The following is a 23,110-nucleotide window of genomic DNA, read 5'->3' as shown; positions in this document are numbered from 1 at the left end:
ACATAGGGTAATGATGTTTGATTCATTCTATTATTTTTTCCTGTCCCCCACCCCTCCCACCTCTCTTTTCCCTCTATACAGTCCCTCCTTCCTCCATTCTTGCCCCCCCTCCCACCCCCCATTACGTGTCATCATCCGCTTATCAGTGAGATCATTCGTCTTTTGGATTTTTGAGATTGGCTTATCTCACTTAGCATAATATTCTCCAATTTCATCCATTTGCCTGCAAATGCCATAATTTTATCATTCTTTATAGCTGAGTAATATTCCATTGTATATATATATACCACAGTTTCTTTATCCATTCATCAATTGAAGGGCATCTAGGTTGGTTCCACAGTCTGGCTATGGTGAATTGAGCAGCTATGAACATTGATGTGGCTGTATCTCTGTAGTATGCTGATTTTAAGTCCTCCTCCAGAACAAGCCTATACCTTTGGGTATAGGCCGAGGAGTGGGATAGCTGGGTCAAATGGTAGGTCCATTCCAAGTTTCCTAAGGAATCTCCACACTGCTTTCCAGAGTGGCTGCACTAATTTGTAGTCCCACCAGCAATATATGAGTATACCTTTTCCCCCACATCCTCTCCAACACCTATTGTTGCTTGTATTCTTGATAATTGCCATTCTAATTGGGGTGAGATGGAATCTTAGTGTAGTTTTGATTTGCATTTCTCTTGTTACTAAAGATGTTGAACATATTTTCATATATCTGTTGATTGCTTGTAGATCTTCTTCTGTGAAGTGTCTGTTCATTTCCTTAGCCCATTTGTTGATTGGGTTATTCGTATTCTTAGTGTAGAGTTTTTTGAGTTCTTTATAGATTCTGGAAATTAGTGCTCTATCTGAAGTATGAGAGGCAAAGATATTCTCCCACTCTGTAGGCTTTCTCTTCGCATTGCTGATAGTTTCCTTTGCTGAGAGAAAGCTATTTAGTTTGAATCTGTCCCAGTTATTGATTCTTGCTTTTATTTCTTGTGCTATGGGAGTCCTGTTAAGGAAGTCTGATCCTAAGCCAACAAGGAGAAGATGTGGACCTACTTTTTCTTCTATAATCTGAAAGGGTCTCTGGTCTGATTTCAAGGTTCTTGATCCATTGTGAGTTGAGTTTTGTGCAGGGTGAGAGATAGGGGTTTACTTTCATTCTGTTGCATATGGATTTCCAGTTTTCCCAGCACCATTTGTTGAAGAGGTTATCTTTTCTCCATTGCATATTTCTGGCACCTTTGTCTAGTATTAGAAAATTGTATTTATTTGGGTTTGTGTCCGTGTCCTCTATTCTGTACCATTGATCTACCTGTCTATTTTGGTGCCAATACCATGCTGTTTTTGTTACTATTGCTTTGTAGTATAGTTGAAGTTCTGATATTGCGATACTCCCTGTTTCATTCTTCCTGCTAAGGATTGCTTTAGCTATTCTGGGTTTCTTATTCTTCCAGATGAATTTTATGAATGCTTGCTCTATTTCTGTGAGGTACGTCATTGGGATTTTAATAGGAATTGCATTGAATCTGTATAGCACTTTTGGTAGTATGGCCATTTTGACAATATTAATTCTGCCTATCCAGGAACATGGGAGATCTTTCCATCTTCTAAGGTCTTCCTTAATTTCTTTCTTCAGTGTTTTATAGTTTTCATTGTAGAGATCTTTTACCTCTTTGGTTTGATTGATACCCAAGTATTTTTTTTTTTTTTGAGTCTATTGCAAATGGAGTTGTTTTTCTCATTTCCCTTTCAGCTGTTTCATCACTTGCATATAAAAATGCTGTAGATTTATGCGTGTTGATTTTATAGCCTGCTATTTTGCTGAACTCATTGATGAGGTCTAGAAGTTTTCTGGAGGAGGTTTTTGGATCCTCTAAATATAGAATCATATCATCTGCAAATAGTGACAGCTTAAGTTCCTCTTTTCCTATTCGTATCCCTTTAATTTCTTTAGTCTGCCTAATTGCTCTGGCTAGAGTTTCAAGGACAATGTTGAATAGAAGTGGTGAAAGAGGACATCCCTGACTTGTTCCCATTTTTAAAGGGAATGGTTTCAGTTTTTCTCCATTAAGAATGATGTTGGCCATGGGCTTAGCATAAATAGCCTTTACAATGTTCAGGTATGTTCCTACTATCCCTATTTTTTCTAGTGTTTTGAGCATGAAGGGGTGTTGTATTTTGTCAAATGCTTTTTCTGCGTCAATTGAAATAACCATATGATTCTTATCCTTAAGTCTATTGACATGATGGATTACGTTTATTGATTTACGGATGGTTAAAGCATCCTTGCATTCCAGGAATGAACCCCACTTGATCGTGGTGCACAATTTTCTTAATGTGTTTTTGGATACGGTTTGCCAATATTTTGTTAAGGATCTTTGCATCTATATTCATCAAGGATATTGGTCTAAAATTTTCTTTCCTTGATGTGTCTTTTCCTGGTTTGGGTATGAGGGTGATATTAGCTTCATAGAATGGGTTCCGTAGGGTACCCTCCTTTTCTATTTCCTAGAATACTTTGAGAAGTATTGGAATGAGTTCTTCTTTGAAGGTCTTGTAGAACTCGGCTGAGAAGCCGTCTGGTCCTGGGCTTTTCTTGGATGGTAGATTTTTAATGGCTTCTATTTCATTGCTTGATACTGATCTGTTTAAATCGTGTATGTCCTCCTGGTTCAGTTTGGGAGGAGCATATGTCTCTAGAAATTTGTCAATGTCTTCAGTACTTTCTATTTTGTTGGAATACAGATTTTCAAAGTAACTTCTCATTATGTTATGTATCTCAGTGGTGTCTGTTGTGATATTTCCTTTTGCATCATGTAGTTTAGTAATTTGCATCTCCTCTCTCCTTCTCTTTGTTAGTGTGGCTAAGGGTTTATCTATTTTGTTACTTTAAAGAACCAACTTTTTGTTATGTCAACTTTTTGAATTGTTTCTTTTGTTTCAATTTCATTGATTTCAGATCTGATTTTAATTATTTCCTGTCTTCTACTACTTTGCTGTTATTCTGTTCTTTTTCTAGGGCTTTGAGCTGTAATGTTAGGTCATTTAATTGTTGACTTTTCATTCTTTTCTGGAATGTACACCATGCAATGAATTTTCCTCTTAGTACCGCTTTCATAGTGTCCCAGAGATTTTGATATGTTGTATCATCATTCTCATTGACCTCTAAGAATTTTTTAATCTCCTCCCTGATGTTTTTTGTTATCCATGTTTCATTCAATAACATATTATTTAGTCTCCAAGTGTTGGAGTAATTTCCTTTTTTTACTTTGTCATTGATTTCTACTCTCAGTCCATTATGATCTGATAGACCACAAGGCTGTATCTCTATTTTTTTGCATTTCCTAAGGGCTGCTTTGTGGCATAACATATGGTCTATTTTCAAGAAGGTTCCATGTGCTGCTGAGAAGAAAGTGTATCTGCTCGTTGATGGATGGAATATTCTATGTATGTCTATTAAGTCTAGGTTATTGATTGTGTTATTGAGTTCTATGGTTTCTTTGGTTGGATTTTGTTTGGAAGATCTATCTAGTGGTGATAGCGGTGCATTAAAGTCACCCAGAATTATTGTGTTGTGGTCTATGTGATTCTTGAAATCGAGAAGGATTTGTTTGATGTACAGGGATGCACCATTGTTTGGGGCATAAATATTTACTATCATTATGTCTTCCTGATTTATGGTTCCCTTAAGCAGTATGAAATGTCCTTCTTTATCCCTTCTGACTAACTTTGGCTTGAAGTCCACTTTATCTGATATAAGGATGGAAACCCCCGCTTTTTTACTGGGTCCATGTGTGTGGTACGTTTTTTCCCATCCTTTCACCTTTAGTCTGTGGATGTCTTTTTCTATGAGATGAGTCTCTTGCAGGCAGCATATTGCTGGGTCTTTCTTTTTAATCCATTCTGCCAGTCTATGTCTTTTGATTGATGAGTTTAGGCCATTAACGTTCAGGGTTATTATTGAGAAATGATTTGTATTCCCAGTCATTTGGCTTATTTTTGGTTTTTAAGTTGGCTTGGTTTCTCCTTTGAGTGGTTTTTCTCTAAGGTAGTTCCTCCTTTTGCTGACCTACATTGTTGTTTTTCATTTCCTCCTCATGGAATATTTTGTTGAGAACATTCTGTAACGCAGGCTTTCTATTTGTAAATTCTTTTAACTTTTGTTTATCATGGAAGGATTTTATTTCATCTTCAAATCTGAAGGTTAGTTTTGCTGGGTATAGGATTCTTGGTTGGCAACCATGTTCTTTCAGAGCTTGAAATATGTTGTTCCAGGCCCTTATAGCTTTTAGAGTCTGGGTTGAGAAGTCTGCTGCTATCCGTATTGGTCTCCCCCTATATGTAATCTGATGCTTTTCTCTCACAGCCTTCAAAATCCTATCTTTATTTTGAATGTTAGGCATTTTCATTATAATGTGCCTTGGTGTAGATCTGTTGTGATTCTGTGCATTTGGTGTTCTGTAAGCCTCTTGTATTTGATTTTCCATTTCATTCTTCAGGTTTGGGAAATTTTCTGATATTATTTCATTGAATAGGTTGTTCATTCCTTTGGTTTGTTTCTCTGTGCCTTCCTCAATCCTGATAATTCTTAAATTTGGTCTTTTCATGATGTCCCATAGTTCTTGGAGATTCTGTTCATGATTTCTTACCATCTTCTCTGTTTGGGCAACTTTATTTTCAAGATTAAATATTTTGTCTTCATTGTCTGAGTTTCTGTCTTCCAAGTGGTCTAGTCTGTTGGTGATGCTTTCCATTGAGTTTTTTATTTGGTTTATTGTCTCCTTCATTTCAAGGATTTCTGTTTGGTTTTTTTTGAGAATCTCTATCTCTTTGTTGAAATGATCTTTTGCTTCCTGCAGGTGCTCTTTCAGCTTATTGGTATTATCATTCATTGCCTGCATTTGCTCTCTTATCTCATCCTTTGCTTTGCGAATCATCTTAATCATGTATTATCTGAAGTCCTTTTCTGACATTTCTTCTAACATACTGTCATTGGATTCTATTACTATAGAATCTAGATTTGTTTGGATCACTTTCTTCCCTTGTTTTTTCATGTTGTTCATGTATCTTCCCCTCTAGCGCTGCAGATCTGGGGTATTGCAGATTTCCCCCTATAGGCTTATAGTGGCCCTATAGGTTTCCAAAACCCTTTCTTTAAGGCGAGATCAATATTAGCAATGCCCAAATCAGACACTATGCAATCCTAGACCAAATAGCCCCTATGGGGACAATAACATCATGTAAATAAGGGAGAAAGCAACTCTGAGGGAACAGGTAAACAGAAGGAAAAGAAAGCAAGAAACATAAAGAAATAAAAACTTAAATTTTTTTTTAAAAAGGAGAAAAAAGAAAATCTACTGTATAACAGTCATATACTAATGAAACCTCCCAGTGTTCAGTAGCCTGATGTATGAGAGGTACCTGACAATGAGCTTCAAGCCTCCAGCAAGCGTCTCAGGATGGGATTTGCCCCACCCGAAGATTGGAGCTCTGGCTTCCAAATGTGTTGGCAAATGGGGAGCTGCAGCTCAGGGGTGGACGTGGTCAGCTGGAGGTCCTGGAGACAGGATGCAGTTGGTCCGGCAGTGGTCCTGGAGGTCGGGTGTGTTTGGTGTGGTTGTGGGATCCTGGAGGCCGGGTGCAATCAGTTGGTCTGGGTTCCCGGTGATAGGGCACAGTCAGTTGGTCTGGGGGTTCTGCAGGTACTGTAACAGTGAACTTCCAGGTAGCAGCAGGCAGCTGGTTCTCCACTGGCAGTCTGCGGTCAGACTGCTGGCAGCTGTCGGACGATCGGGAGGTGAACCTCGAGCGTTGGGTGATGGATAGGGGTAAGGCAGGCGATGGACAGGTGAGTGGCAGGCAAATAGCGGATGATAGACGCCTGACAGTGAGCAATCTGCTCTCAAAAAAGGCGTTGATTTGTTAGCAGATTGCAGGTGATCACAGCAGAACAAATGAGATAACGAGCAGGGGATCGATAAGCAGCAAAAACTGCCTCACCGAGAAACAGATATCTTCTGCTTGAATCCGGCGTTGCGGAGCGACAAGGAACGCAGCCTCCCTCTAGACCGCAATCTTGGATCCACCGGAAGTTTTAAAATCTTAAATGGAAAAAATGCAATAATTTTAATACATACAGCAAAATAATTTTACAAAATTCTACATCAACTCATGACAAAAATTTATCAAACTTGAAATAGAAGAGACCTTTTTTGACCTCATAAAGGGCATCTACAAAAAACCCTACAGGTAGCATTACATTCTGTGATGAAACAGTGAATCATGTGTGCCTAAAATCAGGAAAAAGGCAAAGATGCCCACACTTGCTCTCTTCAACATTGTACTGATATCCTGACCAGAGCAATAAGGCAAGAAAAACAAATAAGACATATGGCTTATAAATGAAGACATAAATGTTCTAAATGGTCTTGATTCACACATTCACATGATTATCTACGAAGAAAACACTAAGCAATCTAAAAACCTTAGTAGACTACTAAGTAATTTAGGAAGTGACAGGATACAAAGTTATGGACTAAATTATCCCCCAAAAATTTGTGCTAAGGCCCTGATTTCCACTGCAACTATATTTGGAGATGAGAACTTTAAGGAGATAATTAAGGTTAAATGAGGTCATAAGGATGAGAGATACTGATTCCATAGGATTAGTGTCTACATAAGAAGAGGACGAGACACCAGAAAGGGGTACAGACAGAGGAAAGGCCACATAAGGACACAGTAAGAAGGTGGCTGACTGGCTAGTTGGTACAGAAGCCTCACCAGCAATCAATCCTCTTGCTCCTTGTCTTTGAATTGTAACTCACAGATCTATGAGACAATAAATATCTGTTGTTTCAGCTACCCAGTCTGTGGTATTCTCTTAACCCAGCCCTAACAAAGACAACAAGTTCAATGCACAAAAATCAATTCTTTACACATATTTTATGTATTTTATGCAATAAAAAATTGGAAAATGGATTTTTAAAATTCTATTTGCAATTTCATCAAGCAATAATATATTTAGAAATAAATTTAACAAAAGATGTTCAAGATCTACATAAATTACCAAACATGAAGGGACATTAAAGAAGAACTAAATAAATGAAAACATATACAATGTTCATAGATTGGAAGAGTCAAATTAAGATGGCATCCCATCTGTGATCCTGGTCAAAATCTTGTCAAGTTTTTTTGAAGCAGTTAAAAATTGTAAATTTTTTGAAAAAATTAAAATGATAAAATAAACATGGAAGAAAAAGGGCCTAGACTAGTCAATTTTGGAAATTGACTAGTAGAACATAGATTTTTAGATTTCAAGGCTTTTTAGTTAAGATAAATAATCAAGACTATATGGTAATTAGAATAGACACAGATTTACAGAATACAATAATGGATTGACATACAGAGCCAAACATATATGGTTAATTGATTTTTTATAAAGGTACCAAGTAATTCAATGGGGAAATCTTTATGAAAAAATTATCCTTGATCCTTACCTCAGAGTCACACAAAATTAATTAACTCCAAATATATTATAGATCTAAATATAAGAACTAAAACTGCAAAACTTCTTAGAGAAAATCTCTGTGACACTGAATTGAGTAAAGGTTTCTTAACCAAGACACTAAAAGCATAAACCATGAGAGAGTGATCAAGGGGATGATACAAAGATTAAAAGCATTTGCTCTTCTAAATACAGTTAAGAAAAACAAAAAACAAAATCTCAGAGAAAAAGAAAATAGTTACATATTTTTAGATCATGCATCAACAAAGGGTTTATACTCAACATACATAAAGAATACTTACAACTTAATAATCCAAAGACAAAATTTCAGTGAAAAAATAGTAAAAAATTTGAATGTACATGTCCCGAAAGAAGATACAAGTATAGAAAATCAACTCATGAAAAGCTGCTCAAAACCAGTAATTATCAGAGAAGAACAAATTACAATGACAACAAATGACCACTAGAGTGGCCAAAACTGAAATGACAAACCGCGCCAAGCCTGTCGGGGTGTGGAGCCTCTAGGACTCTTCACTGGCGACTGGACTGATTGCAACCTGGGGTGGACTCTTGGGAATGCAGTCGGCAGTCTCTTACAGAGCTAATCATACGTCAACCTGTGACCCGCAATCCCACTTCCAGGTTTTTATCATGATCACCAATACTTGGAAGCAATCAAGATGGTCCTCAGTAAGCGAATGGATCAATGAAATTTGGTGCATCCAGACAATGAAATATCATTTAGCGCTCAGAAGAAATGAGCTATCAAACCTTGAAATGACATGGAGGAATCTTAAATTCACATCCCTAAGTGAAGGAAACCAATCTGGAAAGCCCTCTCTCTCTGTCTGATTCCAGTTTCATGGGGTAGTGGGAAAGAAAAACAATGGATTACAGTAGAAAGGTCAGCCCTTGTCGGGCTGGGGAGAGGGATCACAAAGGGATTTTAGGGAAGCAAACGTGCTCTCTGATACTGTGATGGGGAATATATGTCATCATACATTTGCCAGAACCTGCAGAACGCACACCACCGGTGAACCCTGATGTGGACTTTGGACTTGGGTGATAATGTGTCCATGTACTTCCATGGATTGTAATGAATGTGACACTCTGATGCACAATGTTGGCAGTGGGCTTGTCTAGGGCAGTGGGGCCAACTCCTTCTCATTCTCTCTCTCTCTCTATCCCCCCCCCCACCCCCCCCTCCCCCCCCCCCCCCCCCCCCCCCGTGCTGGGACTTGAACCCAAGGCCTTGTGCATGCTGAACACGTGCTCCAGCCCTGAGCTATGCCAGACCCACCCCTACGCTCATTCTTTAGGATGCATTTCAATCCTGACATCAGTGAGTGCTCACTCCAGACCATAAGGTATTGCATAAAAGGATAAAGAGAACCCTAGAGTCGGAGCAGACTTTGAATTTCAGCTTTACTGTTAACCTTTAACAAGGTGCTCAACCTCTATAAACCCGCTTTCTCATCATGTTCAAGATATCTTTTTCATGTAACTACATTATGGAGAGATCTATTGGTTGTTTTCAAAATTCTAGTTGTTACTAAAAATCCAAGACAGGATTCTCAAGACAATGCCACTTATTTCTCAGGGTTGTTGAAGTGTTAGCTGGGATTACGTTTATATAAAAATGAGAAAACAGTGTAAGAAAGCTGGTCGGTCACGTGGGAGTGCTCAACAGATGCAGTCTCCAAGAGGACAGGAGTTTTGTTTTGTGCCCTTGGCCACAGCAGGGACTCAGCAAACACATGTTCAACACGGTTTTTAAATCTCGGGCTAGGCTACTGAATAGTAACAGATCACCTGGGAGAAACTGAGGCTCACCACGCATCAGTGTGAGAGGCACATTCTGGGTGTCTCTGTTGATACCACGCAGAGCATATGGCTGCACACCTGAGTCCAGCCAGCCCATAGAATTGACAGCACACCTGTCAGTACACTCGATAGCACACCTGAAAATACTTCATTTTAATTTTTTTATTTGTTCTTTTTATTTATACATGACAGTAGAATGTATCTTGACATATCACACATACCTGGGGTACAACTTCCCATTCTTGTGGTTGTACACAATGTGGAATTACACTGGCCATGGATTCATAAAGGAACGTAGGAAAGTTACATCAAACTCATTCTACTGTCTTTCCCATGCCACCCCCCCCTCCCTTCCCCCCCCCCCAATCCAGGGAACCTCCACTCCCCCAATTTTTCCCCACTCCCCCACCCCCTCCAATCTGGTAAACCTCCACCCCCACCCCATTGGGAGTCAGCATCCACATATCCAAGATATCAGAGAGAACATTCAACCTTCAATTGTTTACAACCAATAGAATTGTGTGGGGGGGGGATCATTACTTTTTGAAGCCACTAAGTTTTGAGGAGGTTTAACAAGACAAGTGAAACCAGCTATGGGTGATGGCCATGTTTTTACCAAAAATCAATAAAGAAGTGAAGCCAGAATTAAGGACAGGTAGTTAGTGTAGAAATAGGGAATCGGGTCAAATCGAGGAAATGAAGCCATAAAGTCATCTGCCTCTGGAAGTTGGAGACTGCCCCTGGAAGAATGGAATGTCAAGGATCTCCGAGCTCATTGATTACCAAATTTACCTGCCTTTATCAAGGAGTGCAAGCATGGAGCTGCTAACTAATGCCCCGGGGCCCTTGCTGCCTGAATCACCCTGGCCTCCCCCTGCCCATGGCTTCTCACTTAATGCAAAACCAGGCCTAGTCACGTAGGCAGGAAGGAGAGATAAGGGGGGAGAGGACTGGAGAACAAAAGAGAATTTAACCTATAAAAGACGTAGGGTGCGCCCAGTTCTTGGGACTTTAGAACATCAGCCATGGCCCCCTTCTCCCTGCCGGGAGAAGTCTGTATTATTACCTTTAAATAAAACCTGCTTAATCTGCTTGCCTTGGCTGCTTCTCTAGTGTTCAATCTTCAACATTAGAAGGAGCAGAACTGGGCACCGGTAAACGGCGGTATCAGAAGCACCAAAAAGATAATGGAAACTTTACTCCTACATGAATGTGTGTGCTGGTACCTCATCCTTCTTTTGCAAAGCCTTCAAGAGCCTAAACTCTTTCTCTTTTTTTTTTTTTTTTGGTGCTGGGGATATGAACTCAGGGCCTTGTGCTTGCAAGGCAAGCACTCTACCGACTGAGCTGTCTCCCCAACCCTAAACTCTTTCTCTTGTGTCTCTGACACACCAAGAGTGAAGCCCTCATCTTCACAGTCCAAGATGGCGCACCACATGGCCAAGCTCCAGGCAGCAAAAAGGGGAAAGCGAAGGAAGGCAAAAGTCGTTGCAGGAATCAATTCTGCTTGCAACCCACTGGCCAGAACTCAGTGGCTTCACATGGTCACTCTCAATCAGATGGCCCAGGCAAGAGAGGCTGGGAAAAACAGCTCTTATGCTGAATGGTCACATACCCAGCTGAAAATTGAGGGTTCAGTTACCAAAACTGGTCTTGAAAATCAGGATCAGGTCCTGTTCCCCTGGTGTTGAAGATGGAACAGGCGAGAAACCGAAGGCAAGAGCAAAAAGTATTACTTAAAGGATAGGAGAGAGAGAGAGAGAGAGAGAGAGAGAGACTTCTCTGGAGAGAAGGGGGTCCAGAGCTGGTGCCCAAGGGAGTGGGGGTGATTTTAGGTTCCCTTTCTTCTCATGGGCCCTACTCCTCTTATCTTGCTTAGGTGGCCAAAAGGAAAGGGGCATTTCTCCTTATTTTCCAAATCTTCCCAGAAAGGAAGGAAGGGCTGCCCAGGGCGCATTCATTAACAACTCCTGGCTGGGAGGAACATTCCCTGAAGGCAGGTGACCTTGGCAACAGGTTGGAGGAGGGGACTGCAGGGTTTGGGGCACAGTCCCTCAGTCTGCACCCAGCTCAGCCACCACGTGGGGAGGTCTAGGCTCTTGGTGTCCATGAGGCAAATCGACTCTGCAGAGTCAACCATGCTCCATAGCAATTTTTTTAGAATGGCTTTTGGTCAGGTGGAGAGGGGAAAGGAATTCAGGCAGACTGTGCAGAACAGCCAAACATCTAGAATGGGATAGGACAGGGTGGGGGCTAGAAGAGTCTACAAATGGAGCTCCAGGTGGAGTCAGACCTCAGAAGACAGTGGGGAGCGTATCATATAGGATTAAGTCCCGAAGCTCATGCCCCATGCTTGGGATTTCTTAGGATGGGGGTTCACTTGGGGTGCTGCCAGCCGAACTCCTAGACCTGGAATCTTAGGACTTTAGTAGCCGGGGGTCCCGGGGAGTGTATGCTGATTGCCTGGATCCTGCGGACTGCCAACCTGTCTGCCTGCCATAGCAGCAAAGGAAATTGTCCCTCTCCACCTGCTTCTTCCAGACCTTGAACCCCGGTTCAGGCTACTATCCTCCCTCACTTTCAAATAAAATTTTCCAGTTTCAGTGTCCAAAAACGTGTCCAAAATCAGCTGTGCAGACCGTGGTCTCCCCCCCGTGGTCTCCCCTCCACACACTGTTGTGTGTGGTCTGTGGTGAGCTCTCAGGCTGTAGTCCGCAGTGGTTCCAGAGCGGTCATGGCTCGGTGGTGGAGTACTTACCCAGCAAGCACAGGCCCTGGGTTCCATCCCCAGCCAGGACAGAGCGCTCTGACTCACTGGTCTGGGGCCCTCTCGCAATCCTACGCAGCTCAAAGAGTCTTTCTTACCCCTAGCTGTGACGTGGGGCCACCATCACAAAGCACCACAAATTAGGTGGCTTAAAACCACAGAAATGTCTCCTTTCTCTATTTTGGAAATCAGGGAGTCAGCAGCCCGTTCTGCCTCTGAAGGATCTAGGGGAGGAGCCCCCGGCCCCCCAGCATCCAGTGGCTGTCAGCAACCCTTGCTTCCTCCACTGTAGCTGCCTTGCTCCGAACTGCTTCTATCTTCACGGGCCATCTTCCTGTGTGGTGACTGTGCTGCTGCCTCTTCTCCTAAGGACACCAGTCATTGGTCTTAGGGCCTGTGCTACTCCACCCTAACCTCCCTCTATCTGCAAAGAGCTCTTTCCAAATGAGGTGGTATTCTGAGGTTCCAGGTGGACTTGATTTGGGGAGGACACTATTCAACTCACAGCAGCCATCAAGGACAGAGGCCTGCTAGGTGAGGTGGCCATGCCTATAATCCCAGCAGTGGGGAGGCTGAGACAGGAGGATGGAAAGTCCAAAGCCAGCCTCAGCACCTTAGCAAGATCCTGTCTGGAGATTAAAATAGTAGGTAGATCCAAGATGGCAAACTGGAGGGAGGCTGCGTTCCTTGTCGCTCCATAACTCTGGTTTCAAGCAGAGGATATCTGTTTCTTGGTGAGGCAGTTTTTGCTGCTTATCGATTCCCTGCTGTTTACTGCATTTGTCTACTGCAATCACCTGCAGTCTACCAGCATATCAACATATTTTTGAGTGCAGATTGCTCACTGTCTAGCGCCTATCATCTGCCATTTGCAGGCCTCTTGCCTGTCCATCACCTGCCTTTCAACTACCCATCATGCACCGCCTGAGTTTCACCTCCTGATCGTCCGACAGCAGTGAGCAAACTGACCGCAGACTGCCAGTGGAGCACCAGCTGCCTGCTATTGCCTGGAAGTTCACTGTCACAGTACCTGCAGGTTTGGTTACACATGGCTGCCGCCATTTTGAGACAACAGCCAGGACTTGTAGGATCCCTGACCATACTGACCGAGCCCCGTCTCCAGGACCCCTCAGCCCGACCCATCACTCCCTGCCTCGGGAGTGCTGACTCCCAACTGACTGCTCCCCGCCACCAGGATCCCACAACCAGGCTGACAGCACCCCTCCTCCAGGACCTCCAACTGACCACACCCACACCCCTGAGCTGCAGCTCCCCATTTGCCAACACATTTGGAAGCCAGAGCGGCCATCTTGGATTGTCCTGGAAGCCGTATCTCCCATCTTTAGGTGGGGCAAATCCCATCCTGAGACGCCTGCTGGAGACTGGAAGCTCATTGTCAGGTACCTCTCATGCATCAGGCTACTGAACACTGGAGGTTTGAATACTATATGATTGTTACAGTGTAGATTTTCTTTCTTCGTCTTATTGAACAATTTTAAGTTTTTATTTCTTTACTTTTTTGGCTCTCTTTTCCTTTTGTATAAGTGTTCCCTCAGAGACTCTTTCTCCCTTTTTCCATGCTAAAAATCAACTTCTTTTCATTATACTCACACTCTTTCTGTGATCTAGGAATTCTATATATTCTTTTCTTATCCCATTAACAGCTACATCCTAGACCCCTCCGTATCCTCTTTGTCTTCCATTAGAAACTGTAGTCCTTATTGCAAATCTGTTTGTTATGCTGAAGATAATAATAAAACTCATTCTGTTTATTATGACAATATTGTTAAATTCCTCATAGGGACTATTTGGTTTAGGGTTGCATACTGTCTGAACTGGGCACTGCTAATATTGGTCTACCCCTTAAAGTAAAGGTTTTGGAAACCTATAGGGCCACTATAAGCCTGTAGTGGGGAATCTGCAATACCCCAGATCTGCACTGCTGGAGGGGAAGATACATGAACAACATGAAAAACAAGGGAAGAAAGTGATCCAAACAAATCTAGATTCTTTATTAATAGAATCCAATGACAATATGGTAAAAGAAATGTCAGAAAAAAGACTTCAGATTATACATGATTAAGATGATTCGTGAAGCAAAGGATGAGATAAGAGAGCAAATGCAGGCAATGAATGATCATACCAAGAAGCAGTTGAAAGAGCAACTGCAGGAAGCAAAAGATCATTTCAACAAAGAGATAGAGATTCTCAAAAAAAAAAAAAAAAAAGAAAAAAAGAAAACACAGAAATCCTTGAAATGAAGGAAACAATAAACCAAATAAAAAGCTCAATGGAAAGCATCACCAACAGACTAGACCACTTGGAAGACAGAACCTCAGACAATGAAGACAAAATATTTAATCTTGAAAATAAAGTTGCCCAAACAGAGAAGATGGTAAGGAATCATGAACAGAATCTCCAAATACTATGGGACATCATGAAAAGACCAAATTTAAGAATTATCAGGATTGAGGAAGGCACAGAGAAACAAACCAAAGGAATGAACAACCTATTCAATGAAATAATATCAGAAAATTTCCCAAACCTGAAGAATGAAATGGAAAATCAAATACAAGAGGCTTACAGAACACCAAATGCACAGAATCACAACAGATCTACACCAAGGCACATTATAATGAAAATACCTAACATACAAAATAAAGATAGGATTTTGAAGACTGCAAGAGAAAAGAATCAGATTACATACATATAGGGGGAAACCAATACAGATATCAGCAGATTTCTCAGCCCAGACTCTAAAAGCTATAAGGGCCTGGAACAACATATTTCAAGCTCTGAATGAACATGGTTGCCAACCAAGAATCCTATACCCAGCAAAACTTACCTTCAGATTTGAAGATGAAATAAAATCCTTCCATGATAAACAAAAGTTAAAAGAATTTACAAATAGAAAGCCTGCGTTACAGAATGTTCTCAACAAAATATTCCATGAGGAGGAAATGAAAAACAACAATGGAGGTCAGCAAAGGGAGGAACTACCTTAGAGAAAAACCACTCAAAGGAGAAACCAAGTCAAGTTAAAAACCAAAAATAAGCCCAAATGACCAGGAATACAAATCATATCTCAATAATAACCCTGAACGTTAATGGCCTAAACTCATCAATCAAAAGACATAGACTGGCAGAATGGATTAAAAAGAAAGACCCAGCAATATGCTGCCTGCAAGAGACTCATCTCATAGAAAAAGACATCCACAGACTAAAGGTGAAAGGATGGGAAAAAACCTACCACGCACATGGACTCAGTGAAAAAACGGGGGTTTCCATCCTTATGTTACGTAAAATGGACTTCAAGCCAAAGTTAGTCAGAAGCGATAAAGAAGGACTTTTCATACTGCTTAAAGGAACCATAAATCAGGAAGACATAACGATAGTAAATATTTATGCCCCAAACAATGGTGCATCCCTGTACATCAAACAAATCCTTCTCAATTTCAAGAATCACATAGACCACAACACAATAATTCTGGGTGACTTTAACACACTGCTGTCACCACTAGATAGATCTTCCAAACAAAATCCAACCAAAGAAACCATAGAACTCAATAACATAAGCAATAACCTAGATTTGACAGACATATACAGAATATTCCATCCATCAATGAGCGAATTCACTTTCTTCTCAGCAGCACATGGATCCTTCTCAAAAATAGACCATATGTTATGCCACAAAGCAGCCCTTAGGAAATGCAAAAATATAGAGATACTGCCTTGTGTTCTATCAGATCATAATGGACTGAGAGTAGAAATCAATCACAAAATAAAAAACAGAAACTACTCCAACACCTGGAGACTAAATAATGTACTATTGAATGAAACATGGATAACAGAAAACATCAGGAAGGAGATAAAAAAAATTCTTAGAGGTAAATGAGAACAATGATACCATAAATCAAAAGCTCTGGGACACTATGAAAGCAGTACTAAGAGGAAAATTCATTGCATGGAGCACATTCAAGAAAAGAATAAAAAGTCAACAACTAAATGACCTAACATTACAGCTCAAAGCCCTAAAAAAAAAGAACAGAACAACACCAAAAGTAGTAGAAGACGGGAAATAATTAGAATCAGAGCTGAAATCAATGAAATTGAAACAAAAGAAACAATTCAAAAAATTGACAAAACGTTGGTTCTATGAAAAAGTAAACAAAATAGACAAACCCTTAGCCACACTAACAAAGAGAAGGAGAGAGAAAACTTAAACAACTAGAATTCGTGATGAAAAAGGAAATATCATGACAGATACCACTGAAATACATAACATAATGAGAAGCTACTTTGAAAATCTGTATTCCAACAAGATAGAAACTACTGAAGACATTGACAAATTTCTAGAGACATATGCTCCTCCCAAACTGAACCAGGAGGACATACACAATTCAAACAGATCAATATCAAGCAATGAAATAGAAGAAGCCATCAAAAGTCTACCATCCAAGAAAAGCCCAGGACCAGACGGCTTCTCAGCCGAGTTCTACAAGACCTTCAAAGAAGAACTCATTTCAATACTTCTCAAAGTATTCCAGGAAATAGAAGAGGAGGGAACCCTACCAAACTCATTCTATGAAGCTAATATCACTCTCATACCCAAACCAGGTAAAGACACATCAAGGAAATAAAATTTTAGACCAATATCTTTGATGAATACAAATGCTAAGATTCTTAACAAAATATTGGTAAACCATTTCCAAAACCATATTAAGAAGATAGTGCACCACAATCAAGTGGGGTTCATCCCAGGAATGCAAGATTGGTTCAACATCTGTAAATCAATAAACATAATCCATCAGACTAGACTTAAGGATAAGAATAGACTTAAGGATAAGAATCATATGGTTATTTCAAGTGATGCAGAAAAAGCGTCTGACAAAATACAACACCCCTTCATGCTCAAAACACTAGAAAAAATAGGGATAGTAGGAACATACCTGAACATTGTAAAGGCTACTTATGCTAAGCTTACGGCCAACATCATTCTTAATGGAGAAAAACTGAAACCATTCCCTTTAAAAATGGGAACAAGACAGGGATGTCCTCTTTCCCCACTTGTATTCAACATTGTCCTTGAAATACTAGCCAGAGCAATTAGGCAGACCGAAGAAATTAAAGGGATACGAATAGGAAAAGAGGAACTCAAGCTGTCACTATTTGCAGATGACATGATTCTATATTTAGAGGATCCAAAAAAACTCCTCCAGAAAACTTCTAGACCTCATCAATGAATTCAGCAAAATAGCAGGCTATAAAATCAACACGTGGGCTGGGGAGATAGCTCAGTTGGTAGAGTGCTTGCCTTGCAAGCATAAGGCCCTGGGTTCAAATCCCCAGCACCGCAAAAAAAAAAAAAAAAAAAAAAAAAAAAAAAGAACTGTTTATTAAAATCAACACGCATAAATCTAAAGCATTTTTATACGTAAGCGACAAAACAGCTGAAAGGGAAATGAGGAAAACAACTCCATTTGCAATAGCCTCAAAAAAAAAAAAAATACTTGGGAATCAATCTAACCAAAGAGGTAAAAGATCTCTACAATGAAAACTACAAAACACTGAAGAAAGAAATTAAGGAAGACCTTAGAAGATGGAAAGATCTCCCATGTTCTTGGATAGGCATAATTAATATTATCAAAATGGCCATACTTCCAAAGGTGCTATACAGATTCAATGCAATTACAATTAAAATCCCTATGACATTTCTCATAGAAACAGGAAAAGCAATCATGAAATTCATCTGGAAGAACGAAAGACCCAGAATAGCCAAAGCAATCCTGGGCAGGAAGAGTGATGCAGGAGATATCATTATACCAACCTTAAACTCTACTAAAGAGCAATAGTAACAAAAACGGCATGGTACAGGCACCAAAATAGACAGGTAGACCAATGGTACAGGATAGAGGACATGGAGACTTACCCACATAAGTACAGTAACCTCATACTAGACAAGGGTGCCAAAAACTTACAATGGAGAAAAGACAGCCTCTTCAACAAATGGTGCTGGGAAAATTGGAAATCCATATGCAGTAAAATGAAATTAAACCCCTATCTCTCACCCTGTACAAAACTCAACTCAAAATGGATCAAGGATTGAGGAATTAGACCTGAGACCTTTCACCAAATAGAAGAAAAAATAGGCCTGAATCTCTATCACATTGACTTAGGACCAGACTTCCTTAACAAGACCCCCATAGCGCAAGAAATAAAAGCAAGAATCAATAAATGGGATAGATTCAAACTAACACAGGAAAAAATTAATAATGTGAAAAGAGAGCCTACAGAGTGGGAGAAAATCTTTTCCACACACACTTCAGACACAGCACTCATCTCCAAAGTTTATAAAGAACTTAAAACACTTTATACCCAAAATACAAAGAACCCAATCAATAAATGGGCTAAGGAAATGGGCAGACACTTCACAGAAGAAGATAGATATACTGTGATCAACAAATATATGAAAAAAGTGCTCATCATCCCTAGTAATTAGAGAAATGCAAATTAAAACCACCCTAAGATTTCATCTAACTCCAATTAGAATGGCTATTACCTAGAACACAAGCAATAATAAGTGCTGGGGTGGATGTGGGGAAAAAGGCAGACTCGTACATTGCTGGTGGAGTTCCACATTGGTTCAGCCACTCTGGAAAGCAATATGGAGATTCCTCAAAACACTTGGAATGGACCCACCATTTGACCCAGCTATGCCACGCCTCAGTTTATACCCAAAGGGCTTAAAATCAGCATACTACAGTGATGTGGTCACATCAATGTTTATAGCTGCTCAATTCACAATAGATAGATTGTGGAACTAACCAAGATGCCCTTCAATTGATGAATGGATAAAGAAATTGTGGTATATATACACAATGGAATATTACACAGCCATAAAGACGAATAAAATTATGGCATTTGCTGATAAATGGATGAAGTTGGAAAATATGATGCTAAGTGAAATAGGCCAAGCCCAAAAAACCAAAGGCTGAATGTTTTCTCTGATAAGTGCATGACAATATATGACAAGGGGAGGTCATGGGGGAAGAGAAGAATGAAGGAAATTTGAATGGTGTAGAGGAAAAAGTGGTGGGAGGGGGTGGGGATGGAAAAACAGTAGAATGAAACAGTATTACCCTATACATATGTATGATTGCATGAACGGTGTGAGTCTACAAGGTGTACAACCATAGAAAGGAAAAGTTGTACCCCATTTGTGTACAATGAATCAAAACGTGTCTGTAAAAATAAAAAATATTTTAATAATAAAAGAAATTAAAATATTATAATAATAAAAAGAGGGCTGGGGAATGTGGCTAAGTGGTTAAGAGAGTTCCTGGGTTCAATCCTGGGCACCAAAATAAAAGCTAAAAATAGCAGGTGGCCTCCAAGAATGGCTAGGGGAGGACAGCCTAAAATCCTGTGCGGAGCGTGGATGAGTCAGCAGCGGGCACGCCCACTCACCCGACTGGGCAAGTCAGCCTCCCGGTCCTACCTACCAGACTGGAAGGTGGACAGGAGTCTAGGAACACTTGGTGAACCCGGCCCAGCCCTTGGAGGCTGGCTGTACCCCTGGCACCCGGCACCACGTCTGTGATGCACCATGGCGATCTGCGAGCACCCGGCGGGGAGCCCGATGGGAACCCGGACTGCGCTGCCCTCGGGCAGGGCAGGGCGTGGCGGGCAACTCCCCACCGCACTCCACGCCCCTCACACTCTGCCGGGAGTTAGGGGACGGCGAAGTGGGAGGGGATTTCCCTGCCCGGTTGAGCAGATGAAGCTCTTCCCCTTGATCGGACATCCCCAGAGAGGTCCCCGGCAGGTTCAGGCAGGCAGAAGTTCGAGAGCTGGCGAGGTGGTCGAAGCTTCCTCCTCTTCTGGCCGCGCTCAGCGTCCCCTGGCCGTCCGCCGCGATGCCCGAGCCGCGCCGGCTCCGTAAGACCGTCCTGCTGGGCGTCGTTCTGCTCCTGCTGGGCGTCGTTCTGCTCCTCCAGGTCGTGCTGGCGACCTACTGCATCCTGCAGCACCGACGGCAGCCGCAGCTCGAGGCTCCTGGGGTGAGTGGGGGCGGGAGAGCGGAAAGCAGGCGCACTTGTCCCCAGTCCCCGGCGCCTGGGGACCGCCGCGTGGGGAGCCGGGAGAGCGAGCGGACAGACTCAGGACAGAGGAGACAAGATCCAGAGGAAACGGATTCAAAGAAGACCCGGAGAGAAGAAAGAGTGGCGGAGTAGGGAGGCCCGGCAGCGCCCGGCTGCCCGGGAGGCAGCGCCGGGAGGCCCGGGAGGTGCGGGGCATCCCGGGTGGGAAAGGTGCATCCGCCGGGCGCAGGGACCGGGGCTTGTTTCTGGTGTTTCCCCCGCGGACTGACTCAGCCTGCTAGGGGCTTCACAAAGCTGCCCTTGGGGGCGGGGGCCGGGACAGGGGCGACCAGGACGGGAAAGCCGGGGAGCCCGGTCCAGCCTGGCGCCGCGGGGGCCGCTGCGGCGGTGTGCGGGCCGCGCCTCCCTGGCCGGGGCTCCCGGAGCGCCACCGCGCAGTTCCAGGAAAACTAGGAAGTTCTTTTCAAGGTCGGGTCTTTAGTCTCCATGCCGTTCAAACCGACTTCCTCTTTAAGAGGTCTTTCAGAAATCACTCCTGTGCCCCGAGGGACGCGAGGTGGACGGGGAGGACTACGGACTGAGGGGCGCGCCGAGCAGAAGCGCGTGGGCTTACGTCTGTCCTCTCTTTTCTGGTCTTTTCTTCCAGTGGGACGTAGCTGAGCTCCAGCTGAATCTCACAGGTAACTCAGGTAGAGTGTGTGTGCGGTGTGTGAGAGAGAGGGGAGGGACAGAAGAGCCCCAGCCGGGCCAGCTAGCGTCCCAGTCACCACCTTACTCAAAATGTGTGCTCCTCACATTTTATCTCCTCCCTTGGAAAAAAAACTAAAAGGGCCACCCTGATCCTTGGAGCTGACCCTTCCTTCACTCTTTCCACCAACGTGAACTGAGCATCTCCAGGGGACAGACACCACTGTAGGTGAACAAAGCAGGCAAAGTCCCTGCTGCTATCACTAGGAGTGACCCCCGCCAGCCACCCAGGGGGATGACAGTCAGCAAATGGCTCACTGCCCAGCACCCTCCCCAACACAGACAGACAGATGGACAAGGAAGACACATAACATTCAGGGGGGAGTAAGACAGGCAGAGGACCTTTTGGAGGAAGATTAGTCAGGGTTGGGGGTGCTCTGCCAGGCCGTCCTGGGGAAGAACCTCTGCTCCTAGCCTCTCCCTAATCCCCTTCTGTCCCACAGCTCCTTCCAGACAAGGTTGGGTGCTCCTGTGCCTCTTGTAATGGAGGGCACCTTCCCTCCTCTCTGCTCTGGCCTTTTGGCCTCTGGCCCCCTCTGGCTGCTACCTGTGGTTGTCTGCTTGCCTCCCTCCCTCCTCTAACTGACCTTGCGGTCCCTCTGGAGAGGGGCTGAGCTCAGGCACTGCCCTGACGGGGCTCCAGGACATTTGGTCCTGGAGTTTACAATGTGTCTCGTAGGATGCTTCCTGTTCCAGGCAGATGGTCTGTTGCTTAAGTGTCCAACCGGTGACCAGGTGTCCCTCTCACAGGAAGCTTGATACTGGCAGGCACCCTGGTGGCTCTCCTCAGACCTGTGTCCAGTTCATGCCTCTCAAGAGGGCCCCTGTCTGGGAGCCTGGCCAGGAGGAGAGGGACGCTCAGGTGTGAGTCAGGAGCAGTGAGATTGAGCGCGTGGTACAGGCCATTGAAGGTACAGGGGTCGGGGACAAGTCACACAGGCAGCATGTGGCTGTCTACACGAAGGTGGCCAGCTGGAGGTAGTCATGCCCCGCACAGATCTAAGGAAGTGGAGGTGGCAGAGGACAGGACCCCATGCCACTCTGACCGAGCCCCGCTCTGGCATGAGAACTCCAGCCCATATTGGACACAGAGGCAAGGCAGGCAGCACACAGGAGTCCTCAAGCTTCCCTCCTTCCCTCTCTGGCCCTCTCTCCGCTTCCTCTGTGCGCCTCCATCTCTGCGCTTCCTTGCTTCCTCTCTCTGTCTGCTTCCCTCCCTCCGCCTTTCCCCTTTCCTTTCCCTATCCTCCTCCCTCTGCCCCCTCCCTCCCCTCCCTCTCACTCTCTATGCCTGTCACCTTGGTTCTCTAACCTCCACCTCCTGTCCCCTCACCCTCTGCCCCAGGTCCCCGGCTGGACCCCAGGCTGCCCTGGCAGGCAGGCCCATCCTTGGGCCGCTCCTTCCTGCACGGACCAGAGCTGGTCAATGGGCAGCTGCGCATCCATCGTGAGGGCATCTACAGACTGCACATCCAGGTGACACTAGCCAACTGCTCCTCTGTGTGGACTACCGTGTCCCCCAAGGCCACGCTGACAGTGGGCATCTGCTCCCCAGCCACCCACAGTATCAGCCTGCTGCGCATGAATTTCCACCAGGGCTGCACTGTCGCCTCCCAGCGCCTGACACCCCTGGCCTATGGGGACACGCTCTGTTCCAACCTCACCATGCCTTGCTCCCCTCCCGAAATGCTGATGAGACCTTCTTTGGTGTCCAGTGGGTGCACCCCTGACCAAGGCTCTTATTTTATCATTCATTTGTTTACTTCTATTTTTCTTTTTGTTTTTGTTGTTGCTGCTGTTAGTTTTTTGGTTTTGGGTTTTTTTGTTTTGTTTTGTTTTTTTGTCTGGGCTGGGTGAGGGACCCAGGGCCCTACACAATGCAAGGTATCCCTAACCCTTTTTATTTTACTTTGGGACACAGTCTCACCGACTATCTCATTGCCTGTCCTGGCTGACCTCAAACTTACCATCTTCCTGCCTCAGCCTCCTGGGATTACAGGGGTGTACCCTTGGTCCCTGCTACAGTTCCTCCTTGACATGCCTGTTTAATGGACAGACAGCTTCCTGGGATGGTCAGGAGCTAGCTCACCAGTCCTGCTCACAGCTGCCCAGGGCATCAAAATCAAAGCAGTGCCACAGCATGTCACAGCCCAGAGGATTTGGGGGGGGGGGGGAGTGCGAT

At 43.5% G+C, this 23,110-nt stretch overlaps 2 protein-coding genes across 2 annotated transcripts in view; one reads left to right on the top strand and one right to left on the bottom strand.

Moving 5' to 3' along the window:
- The window catches only part of TRIP10 (thyroid hormone receptor interactor 10), a 260,809-nt gene that overhangs the window by 95,594 nt on the left and 142,105 nt on the right, over positions 1-23,110 (bottom strand). The window lies entirely within an intron of this gene.
- Positions 19,996-22,807, top strand: CD70 (CD70 molecule; the record flags this gene model as incomplete). Its single annotated transcript, XM_079115079.1, is given in 4 exon segments — positions 19,996-20,139; positions 20,828-20,861; positions 22,274-22,591; positions 22,594-22,807. Coding segments are annotated over 4 exon segments (561 nt in total). The 3' UTR covers positions 22,659-22,807.

The sequence above is a fragment of the Sciurus vulgaris genome (assembly GCF_902686455.1).
Source record: "Sciurus vulgaris genome assembly, chromosome: 16".
Classification (NCBI taxonomy): domain Eukaryota; kingdom Metazoa; phylum Chordata; class Mammalia; order Rodentia; family Sciuridae; genus Sciurus; species Sciurus vulgaris.
The sequence above is the reverse complement of the archived record's forward strand: the minus strand, read 5'-3'. Positions and strand labels throughout refer to the sequence as shown.